Source organism: Lottia gigantea, assembly GCF_000327385.1.
Source record: "Lottia gigantea unplaced genomic scaffold LOTGIsca_30, whole genome shotgun sequence".
NCBI classification, from domain to species: Eukaryota; Metazoa; Mollusca; class Gastropoda; family Lottiidae; genus Lottia; species Lottia gigantea.
The window spans coordinates 1,368,601-1,380,857 of NW_008708987.1; the positions used below are offsets into that span (position 1 = coordinate 1,368,601).

At 31.6% G+C, this 12,257-nt stretch overlaps 1 protein-coding gene across 1 annotated transcript; it reads left to right on the top strand.

Moving 5' to 3' along the window:
* Window positions 1-1,284: 1,284 nt before the first annotated feature.
* Window positions 1,285-10,928, top strand: LOTGIDRAFT_119057 (hypothetical protein; the record flags this gene model as incomplete). The annotated part of the gene is made up of 16 exons (XM_009057512.1): window positions 1,285-1,407; window positions 1,955-2,059; window positions 2,380-2,526; window positions 4,354-4,506; window positions 5,146-5,393; window positions 6,015-6,204; window positions 6,648-6,799; window positions 7,182-7,248; window positions 7,569-7,685; window positions 8,191-8,346; window positions 8,669-8,749; window positions 8,948-9,082; window positions 9,482-9,589; window positions 9,944-10,072; window positions 10,559-10,645; window positions 10,830-10,928. The coding sequence occupies 16 exons, from the start codon at window positions 1,285-1,287 to the stop codon at window positions 10,926-10,928; spliced, it is 2,097 nt and encodes a 698-aa protein (XP_009055760.1).
* Between the last annotated feature and the right edge of the window lie 1,329 nt (window positions 10,929-12,257).

A 12,257-nucleotide genomic window follows, 5' to 3' on the forward strand; every position in this document is an offset into this window, starting at 1 on the left:
TAGGATCTATTTTGTATGTTTAAATTACTTATTTCATTTATAAAATAGGGTTATTGAACTATTTGGAATATATGAAAGGGAAAAATGTTGATTATGGAGATGCTTTTTTCGAACAAAAGGTTACTGTATGAAAGTCTGGTGAATAAGTCATTTTGTTTTTTTATTTTTTCCAGTCCGTTTGATGAAGAAGATGATGATGATGATGTTATTTTTGGTGGTAATGATGATGATGATGAAGTCAAAATCCAAAGATATCAGACATCATCTAAGGTATAAAACAAATCTTCCAGAATTTAAGTCAAGTTGAGAGTTTCAGAGTGACATCAGAGGCCCTAATCTGATTGGTTGATTTACCTGGATTTAAAATCTGTTAAAATGATACTAAAATTTAAATAGAATTCTAGAATTTATTACCTTAAAGGGACAGGTTAGGTATTGAATATATCTAAATAGTCTACTAGAAATATACAAAAATATCTCAAACTAAGAATTTCTTTTCGTAATTCTATAGATGTCTTTCTTATGTATGGCAGTGATTCGTCTTTTTAACTTTCAAATGCAGATACACGTGGATTTGAAGGCTGCTCCAATTTTGCTGGTGAACACTATTACTGATTCAAAGTACTTAATGATTCTCATTTGGGATTTGAACTCACAACGCCAAAATTATCCTGCAGTTATCAGGCCATAATTCAGTCTCTGATTGTCAGAACTAGTTCTATAATGACTGAATTTCAGGATCTATTAAAGAAGAGTGAGAAGAAAGAAAATAAAACTACAGTGTCTAATGATGATCAACAACAGATTCAATATCTTTTTATTCAGGTCTGTATGGAATATCATTTCTATCATTATCATCAAATATTCACGTGATCAATAGCTGGACACATGTTGGTTAATCCAAAACTCCAAGGTTTGATCCTGGTATTGGTCAAAATTACCTTTTGATTTGAGGTCGTTGTTAAGATGGAGGTCAATAAATCAAGGCCTTGTTCACTATAGACTGTACATGTTGAAGATCTTTGGAGAGTTGGAACCCCAAAAAATGTCCCTCAATGCATACACCATAGTGTGTCTTGCCATCGTAAACCAAATTTTATGATGTTATACTGCAATTTCCATACAAATATATGATGGGGAACTGAATACAACTTAGGAAAATTTCCCTCATTTCACACTGCATGTAGTCCTCTCTTTGCCGAGTAACATTCAGCTATGTTGAAACAGATTGCACAAGACTTTCATGCAATAAATGTGTTATGAACTATGATTAATGTTATACAGATGGAATACTGTGAGAAGAGTACATTAAGAAATTGTATAGACAATGGGTTGTTTAAAGAAGTTGATAGAGTGTGGAGATTATTTCGTGAAATTATTGAAGGTTTGAATCATCTACACGATCAGGTAGATATTTATGTGAATTGAGCTGGTATTTGAACATACATCATTTAGAGTTACAAACTTCTATATTCTTAACATAATCCTCATTCAATAAATCCATAAAACTAAGTAATTTTCCATTACAATACATGTGTTTCTTTTTAAATTGTCTAACCAAGAGATTGCAATATGGTGCAAATTTACAGAATTAAACGAAATTAGATGTGTTTCCATTGAGGGGAAAAACCCAGCTTTAAGCTAGCTTTCGTATGTTTCTACTGGGCAAATTGAGAGGTGACCGTAACAGATCGGGAATCGAAAACCTCTCTTTTTGTGATTTATTGGCTGCCAATTGAAAGCTAGCTTAAAGTCGGCTTTCACTTAACCAGTTGAAATGCAAAAAGTCATCTTTATCTCGTTTTGGAAACACGGTTTATATATCAATAAGGTTTTGTGAGGAGGTAGTTCCATTCCATTGACCTCACTCGTTTGAAGTTTCTTGTATTTAATTGAGATATCATCTATATATGTGTGTATTAATCAATAATTAAATAATTAATGATAATTTCAGGGCATTATACATCGTGATTTAAAACCTGTAAATATATTCCTTGATTCCAACGATCATGTCAAGATTGGAGATTTTGGTTTAGCCACTACTGATATCTTAGTCAAGGTAGGTTCAGTTTGTAGCTAACAATGGAGTTGTCAGCACTATTTTGTTTGGCCACTTTCACCTGAATGTTTCTCTTTCAAGGGAATGTATTTGGGTTTTCCAATTTTTTTTTTTTGTGTACCATTTATTTTCTATTAATTTAAACACTTAAAAAGTTTAGTTGCATGAGCCATAGAAATTCTATGAAGCACACTTTTGGTATCACTTTGCCAAACCCCTTGTACAATATTGAAAACCTATAAACACACGAGTGTTGAGTGCAAATCAACCATTTTATTTTTGTTGTTTATTTTTAACAGAAAAGTCTGGGAGCTACGAAGCCGCCTGGTAGTTTATTTGATACCACAATGAATTACTCTACAAGATCTAACAGTATGGGAGATACAGAGTTAACTGGGAACGTGGGGACAGCTCTCTATGTTAGTCCTGAAGTCATGGCTACTGGCGGTAAATTTCATTACAATCAGGTGAGACAGAATTACCTTCCTTACTAGAGTGAAAGAAGGGGTGATCAAATTTAAATTTAAAGATATATATGCTGCATCCTGATTACCAAATGATTACTAAATGATTACCTGGTATTATTATTACCAAATGATTACTAAATGATTACCTGGTATTATTATTACCAAATGATTACTAAATGATTACTAAATGATTACTAAATGATTACCTGGTATTATTATTACCAAATGATTACTAAATGATTACCTGGTATTATTATTACTAAATGATTACTAAATGATTACTAAATGATTACTAAATGATTACTAAATGATTACTAAATGATTACCTGGTATTATTATTACCAAATGATTACTAAATGATTACCTGGTATTATTATTACCAAATGATTACTAAATGATTACTAAATGATTACTAAATGATTACCTGGTATTATTATTACCAAATGATTACTAAATGATTACCTGGTATTATTATTACCAAATGATTACTAAATGATTACTAAATGATTACTAAATGATTACCTGGTATTATTATTACCAAATGATTACTAAATGATTACCTGGTATTATTATTACCAAATGATTACTAAATGATTACTAAATGATTACTAAATGATTACCTGGTATTATTATTACCAAATGATTACCAAATGATTACTAAATGATTACTAAATGATTACCAAATGATTACTAAATGATTACTAAATGATTACTAAATGATTACCTGGTATTATTATTACCAAATGATTACTAAATGATTACCTGGTATTATTATTACCAAATGATTACTAAATGATTACCTGGTATTATTATTACCAAATGATTACTAAATGATTACCTGGTATTATTATTACCAAATGATTACTAAATGATTACCTGGTATTATTATTACCAAATGATTACTAAATGATTACCTGGTATTATTATTACCAAATGATTACTAAATGATTACCTGGTATTATTATTACCAAATGATTACTAAATGATTACCTGGTATTATTATTACCAAATGATTACTAAATGATTACTAAATGATTACCAAATGATTACCAAATGATTACTAAATGATTACCTGGTATTATTATTACCAAATGATTACTAAATGATTACCTGGTATTATTATTATCAAATGATTACTAAATGATTACCTGGTATATATTATTACCAAATGATTACTAAATGATTACCTGGTATTATTATTACCAAATGATTACTAAATGATTACTAAATGATTACCTGGTATTATTATTACCAAATGATTACTAAATGATTACCTGGTATTATTATTACCAAATGATTACTAAATGATTACCTGGTATTATTATTACCAAATGATTACTAAATGATTACCTAGTATTATTATTACCAAATGATTACTAAATGATTACCTGGTATATATTATTACCAAATGATTACTAAATGATTACCTGGTATTATTATTACCAAATGATTACTAAATGATTACCTGGTATTATTATTACTAAATGATTACCTGGTATTATTATTACCAAATGATTACTAAATGATTACTAAATGATTACCTGGTATTATTATTACCAAATGATTACTAAATGATTACCTGGTATATATTATTACCAAATGATTACTAAATGATTACCTGGTATTATTATTACCAAATGATTACTAAATGATTACCTGGTATTATTATTACCAAATGATTACTAAATGATTACCTGGTATTATTATTACCAAATGATTACTAAATGATTACTAAATGATTACTAAATGATTACAAACTTTTCAAAACGTGCAATAATAAAACATTTTCACTGTTGAAATAGTGCTCAATAATTATTTATATTATAGAAAGTAGATAGCTACAGTTTAGGTATAATATTTTTTGAGATGTGTTATAAACCACTAACTACTGGAATGGAGAGGATAGTTATATTGACTGATCTCAGATCTCCAGGAATTAAATTCCCACCAGACTTCCAGGATGTAGAACTGGAACAACAGGTACTTGTAGAATTTATCAGAATTTGAAAACAGTTGTGTATGAGAAATATTTTCTATTGTCTGGTAAATAGCATATCCAATGTCATGTTATATTTTCATTGACATCAAAGATGGTGAAGAACAACTTCTTAGTCAAAATAATGACACAGATTCTAGAGATATGTGGCCTATGTCTTTAAAGAGAAATTTATTTTTGAAAAGTTGTCAATAAGCAATATGTTAATGATGTCAGAAAAGTGAAAAACATCATTGATCTGCTGTGACTGTTAAAATCAAAATTAGACGCATGCTTTAATGTTGTGACAAAAATTTTTGATTCATCCTGTGAAAAACAGCGTTTAAAGAGATTGTAAAGAGGTTTTCTAAATTTTTATGTGTATTGGGGAAACTGATAGTATCAATTTACACCATTCTAATTTTCAATCAGTCGTCAGCGGTGGTGACATAAAACACTTAGCCTTAGTGGAATTGCTAAAACCACAGACGTCTGATTGAAAATTGGAATGGCACAAATTGATGCTATAAATGTCCCTGATACACATTCAAAATTTAGAAAACCTCTTTACAATCTCTTTAAGTAGTCTTTTCTATGGCATGGAATTAAACACTTTGTAACAATGTTGTATTGAATTATTTCAGACTAAGATCATCAAATGGTTATTGAATCACGATCCGAACTCTCGACCAACCACCAAAGAATTATTACGTTCAGATCTGTTACCCCCTCTACAGATGGAAGAGGCTACCATGAACGAACTGTTTCGCTCTACCATTTCCAAACCCCAGTCTCGATCCCCCTACCACCGATTAGTTGATGCGTTATTTTCTCAACCTTTCTCTGCTGTCCAGGATAGAACGTATGATTCAGATACATGTAAAGTAAGTTTGTGGTTTGAAGTCTGATGGCGGATCTGTTTCTTGATAACAAGGTCAAGTCTGGGATAGTTAAACCCAAAGAGGCTGTCGTGTTGCTCTACTTTGGGTGTCACTATCCCATAATTCCTCTTTGTTGTTCATAAACAGGCCATACATGACACACCTTGATTGGTTGAAAAGAACATCATTAGAACGGGACAGTGGTAGAAAACTTGATAGATTACAATGCAGAAGAAAAATATCGGAAAAAGCGGAATGAAATAGTTATGGGATTTCTTCAATTTTTCATCAGTTTTTATATCCCCACAAATAGTTAGGGCATATATTGTAATCACCCTGTGGGTTCGTCGTTCTATGCTCACCCTACAGGCTAAAATTCTTGATGGATTTGGTTGATTTTGATATGCCCACACGTAGTATGGAAGCATATTGTCGTCTTTCCGTCTGTTGATAAAAACTGACCATGATGTGATACAATACAGTTTGCTTAAAATTTTCTATAGACTAAACATGAACCAAATGTGAATGGACAACAAATAATGATTTGTACTTCAATCAAAACTGCTGATGGGCAAATGTGGGCATCCTGCTTTGCAAGGCTATCTTTTTTTCTTTTTCTTTCAGCCTTTTAGTTCACCAAAGTTGCATTTAATACAGAAGTCAGTTAGTGATTGTATAGAGAAAGTATTTCAAAATCATGGGGCCATCAAATTCTCTACACCATTATTAATGCCAAAATGTCACCTGTACGAGTCAAATGAACAATATGCGTGTTTCGTGGACCATAGTGGAGGCCTCGTAGGATTACCATGTGATCAAAGGGTGAGTAACTCTCTAGTGAATGGTCTGTTTGATTCACTATTCTGTACCTTGTTCTTAAATTGGTTTGGTCTGTTTGATTCACTGTTTTGTATCTTGTTCTTTAATTGATTTGTTGTGTCTTCTAATGCTGTATTCGTTAAGTCTGGGAAATTTAGAAAATACGACTTCCGAAGTGGTAAATAGCATGGCTTACTTCAAAATTTTACTCAAAAATCATATTTTCTTTTGGAGAACTGGTAACTAATGAGCAGGTGTGCAATCAATCTGAATTAAAAGGCCTACTATAGACACAATGATATTAGATAATTAAAGAAAATTAATGTATATTATCTACAGAGAAATCAAACAAGTGGTAGTTTCTACTTTCCAGTTATAAACTTCCCACTTAATAGTAGACCTATCTATTGCTCATTTTCACATTTACCTTGTATTCTATATTGTAGGTTCCGTTTGCTAGATTTATAGCTAGAAGTAATACTCAGTCTATGAAACGATACTGTCTAGATAAAGTTTACCAAGAGAAAAAGTTCTTTGGTCTACATCCTAAAGATATGACAGAATGTGCTTTCGATATCGTCACTCCTTCACATGCTAGGTAAGTTCATTTTTCAATCATGATTGGTTGTAAAATACAGCGTTTAAGGAGATTATTTTAGTTATGTTGAATGGATATATATTAGGCATGGGACATAACCGAATGGTAAATCAGAGATGCAAGACTTCAGGAAATTTCTGGAATCCCTGAATGAAATGGGTTGCAGATTCATTTCATTTCTGGATAAGAAGCGCGGAAAGGTTGGCTACATACGCTTCCCAAAAGTTAGCGGAAAGGAATTCAATGGTCACTTACATCTTTGGTAAATCTTACACCAATATTATATATAAATGAAAATGTATGACATATTTTGGTTAACATCTATGTATGAGATTTTATTGGCAATCTTCAATTTTAAAGATGTTTGATTTTTTTTTTTCAGTTTGATTCCAGAATCAGAATTACTGGCAGTTTCGTCTCAAGTCATCCACGAATTTCCTACATTAAGGGTAAGTAAAGAGCAGCCTATTTTGCATTAATATTGTACATAGTTTAAGTGTGGGCCTAATTTAGGTAGAGCTGTGGAATTATGCAATATTGCCACTCAATATTATGGTGTCTGTGTTATGCCAACTGGTTGATTTATTCATCCTGACAAGGTGCATTTTATTGATGCCATTTCCAAATTTACGTAAGGGAAAGAAAGTAAGAAAGTAAGAAGTAAGAAAGGTTTACACTATATTTGCCATTATAGTATACTTCTTTACTAAAGTCAGAAAAGATAACCTCCAGTTTCTTATTTGAATCTGTCAATCATTTGATTTTTAAGGAAAGAAATTATTATTTTCGTCTCAACCATACCTCACTAGTGAAAGCTGTTTTATTATTTTGTGGAATACGTGAAGAGAAACATCATGCTGTACAGCTTTGTCTTCGAGACTTTCAGGTTAGTTTTTAGAGTTTGTCTTTAGGCTGTTGATTTAGCCATGTTTTTCTGAAATGTCTGTTTGTCCCTCCTAAATGTCTGACTGGAAATAGGTTTATAAGGTTCCAAATATGCATTTTTCTTGGGCGAAAACAGATGCGTCTACATCTGAAAAATGTTAAGGCCAAATATTGGAAATTTATTTCACTCCCCAAAGCATGTCCCCTTTTCTGAAAATATTGTTTGGTAAATATTTGTCTTAAACAGGTTGTAAAGAGATTTTGTAAGCTAGAGACACTGATATCATCAATTTGCAACATTCCAATTTTCAGTAAGACGTCTGTGGTGTTTGCTATTCTACTAAAGGATTATATAATATCACAATGGCAATAGCTGCTAATATCTTATAGCATTCATCACAGTTTTCGGAAGTCTAGACCAATGATATAAAAAGCTCATGGTAAAATGACCATGACACATCCTTGAGAAATTCTGATTCCAACCATTGATCAAATTATAATTTCAGCATAAGAAGACCATGAGACGACAATCACTGGAGTCTAAATGTGGTGTGACCTTCACAGATCACAGTGCTGCTAATTTCTTTGCTTTGTTAGATTTTGAAGGAAGTTACAATAAAGTTAGCAACCTGTTGAGACCTGTTGTTAAATCAAAAGGCCAGGTAATTTGTCACTATGAAGTGTCCATTCAGTTACTTGCTGTTTTACAAGAAATCACCTAATCTGATTTGTTTTTAAAGTTGTTAAAAGTACTCAATTGTAACACTCTCTGATTGATAGTTAAATTCAGATTTGATATAACTCAGGTCCAGTTTCTCTGGCCAATTTAATCTCTTCTTAATAATATACTGATCACTGCTAAATAGTTATCTTCTATCTTGTATTTTATCATTAGTGAAGTAAAGTGTGTAGTCAACTTTACTCTAGTGATTGAGAAATATGCTGATTACTTTGTCTATATATTTCAATGTGTTTTATTTGTAGGCGAGCACCCTAGCTAAACAAGGTCTACATGAGTTGGAAACTATCATCAATTATGCTGAGTCATTGGATGTCAAATTAGAGGTAATAATACCTTCTACTTTCATTCTTGATGCTGCCTCAAACAAAGTATATTTAACCCAAAGGTTCAATCCCAGCATAGTTGAGGATAATATCTTCTGAGTTTTCAACCTGGTTTCCCCCTGTCAGCAGGTAAGCATCTAGTTCCCTCAATAACACAATCAAGGTAATCTAATGTCTGGTATTGTGTTTATATTTAAGATAAAGGTTACAGTGGGATTGATATACAATCCAATACAATATGATGGTTTTATATTCCAAGTTTTATATGAACATAGAAAGAAGAAAAGGTTACTGGGAGATGTTTTGGCTGCAGGAGGCAGATATGAAAAATTGGTAAGAGTTTATGTTATTATTTTGTTTTTATTATGGTACATGCCCATCAAGAGCTAACGGTGGCCCTCTATTGGTTAGTTCTGAACAGGTTCCGTCTGTTCCAATTCTGCCCGCAATCGAATGGTATGAAAGCTTATTTCCTTCTCCCCCGTTTTGAATTCGGTCTGCACCTACTATTTTTTCGACACACCAGGAACGCAATCTGAACACTGTTTCAACTTATTGTAATGAATGTGGTCCTCTTGAATTTCCAACATTGCTCTTCGCTGCGTGACCCAGACGCTATTTTTTTGCATTTTTTAAAACCAATTTCCAGAGGAGGTCTATTTTGACGTGCATAACTTGCTTGTTAAACTTTCAGGCTGCCATTCTGATTTTTTTTCGTCATTAAAATTTCAGATAAGAAAATTTAAAGTGGAGAAAGATGAAGACTGTGGTATTCCGTCTGCAGTTGGTGTCAGTCTGGCTTTCGAGAAAATTGTCTCGGCTGTCTTAGATACTGTTGAAGTATGTTCCTGTTTCTTATTTTACTTATTATATTTCCTCTACCATTAATCAATATTATAATGCATGACTTGATCAGTACCAATCTGCAGTAGCATTTCTATAAATTATTAGGTAGGGGCAGGTTGGAGTCCACAAAGTTGTCCAAAGGGGCTCACATGCAATTCTCTCCCTTTTTTAACATGCTAAGACATTTGAAATTGGAGAACCTTAGTTTCTAATTACCTGCTAAAGTGAAACATAGTAGAAAAGACAATGGATAGCTCGGTCCTGTATGGCTGGACAATTAATCAATCAAGATAAATCAAGATATATTTCTCTCCAGGTTTATAATTTCTGTAAATCATTATATTTTAGGTTCCGAGTTCTCACGATATTGTAGTATGTTCTGTAGGACATAAGACTTTGTTAAAAGAAAGATTACGTGTGGTAAAAGAGTTATGGGCGGCTGGGCTGAGAGCAGAAGTCTTCTATGATTCAGTTCAGGTAAAATATCTACAGTTTTGAACTCTCATTAATGATTACTGAATAAACTGAAAGTTCAATTCTCATTCTGAAAAGTGATGTGGATAGCTGAAATTAAGCTCTATGTGTTGGTAAAATAAATAAATTGATAAGAAAGATAGAAACAACTATATTATACAAGAATAACAACTTATTTTAACAAAGATCCTCTCTATCAGCATATAGTTCGTCATACCTCTTGGCATTGATCTTTTCACCAGTTACAGCTGGGTCAACTGAATGACTACATGTAAGATTTTAATGCCACTTACCATGATAATTGTCTTGTGTTGTGATAAATCTCTTTCAACTATATGCCACCCTAAAACAATAATCTTTCACTGGTGTTATGACTGCATGCCTGTACCTGTTCCTTCGTAAAATTTTACATCTTCACCCTATAATTCTTAAACGATTCTTGCATTTTATATTTTTTCTTTTTGACAGAAATTGTATTTTTATTTTAAGAATCTGGAAGAGGTTCATATGTACTGTCGTAACTATGATATTACCTATATTGTATGTTTAAAAGATGGTGATGGTGGATCAGTCAGAGTGAGTTCAATTACTTTTACTTTACTTTAAAAAAACATCAAGATTCCAAAAGTCTTCCACCATTTTGACTATGTCAGAAAATGTGTTTGTAATTAAATCATTGAACTGGTAGCACTTTGACTTCCGAATAATGAGTTTGCTTTGAGGTGAACTACTCACTCACGTATCAATGGTTTATTTCCAGATTCGTTGGATGGAAAAAGATAAGAACATGGAGAAGAAAGTATTTATGGTGGAAATGGTTGAATTTTTACAACAAAAATTATCAGCCTCCAAAATGTAGGAGTTTTGTATTTTCAAGGCAAACAATTAGGCATAAAGGCCTTTTTACAATTGAGCCCATTTTATAAACAAATATAGAACACAAAACATATAACAATAACATGTTTTACAATTTAGCCCCATTAAATGCACCAGAGTTATAAATCTCATTTAACATACAATATATAATCATATAACTTGTCCAACTTCAGTGGTGACTCAGGCTGAAATAGGTCATTTGTCTATTTTTTAATATTTCTTATCATCTAACTGTATAAATTTATTTGTTAAGTAATAGTAACTTTGATTGTGCCTGACATTTGTTTATTCCATTGCAGAGAAACGAATGATCTACCTGTCAATAGAAACAGTGGGACCAATAGTTTATCTTCTAGCCATATTGAATCTCATCAATCTAGTAACGTCAATGGTCGGGGTTTTAATTTTATATTTATTAATCAAGATATGAAGTTACCTGGTAATACCAGACGCAGACACGAAACTCAGGTAAAAAAATATAAATTTTAAAAAATACAATATTCTGTGTTGATGTTTTATCAGAGTTTTTATATTAGGTGTTATACTATGTTTATCATCAATATCTGAACGAATGTAACTCTAATTAAGTCTGTGTTTCAACAAACCAGAAATTCGTTGAATAATTTTAAGGTACAGAAATGTGTGATAAATAGCGTCTCACTGACCAATGTATTTTGTTACCTGTTTTTGTAGATTTTTGGTAAAGTGACGTCACTGTGGCCATGGTTACCTGGTAAATCTCTAGATGTTATAGCGTTTAATCTGGATTCTACAGTTCTTAAAACATTGGCTTGTTATCTAGAGGTTAGTATGTTTAGCTGTTACTTGAAATTTATATTACATGTATTATATGCTTATATATAGAGCAAATATACTTTGTATAGAGCAAATATACTTTATATAGAGCAAATATACTTTGTATAGAGCAAATATACTTTGTATAGAGCAAATATACTTTATATAGAGCAAATATACTTTGTATAGAGCAAATATACTTTATATAGAGCAAATATACTTTGTATAGAGTAAATATACTTTGTATAGAGCAAATATACTTTGTATACAGCAAATATAGGGCAAATATACTTTGTATAAAGCTAATATACTTTGTATACAGCAAATATAGGGCAAATATACTTTGTATAGAGCAAATATACTTTGTATACAGCAAATATACTTTATATAGAGCAAATATACTTTGTATAGAGCAAATATACTTTGTATAGAGTAAATATACTTTGTATAGAGCCAATATACTTTGTATACAACAAATATACTTTGTATAGAGCTAATATACTTTGTATAGAGCAAA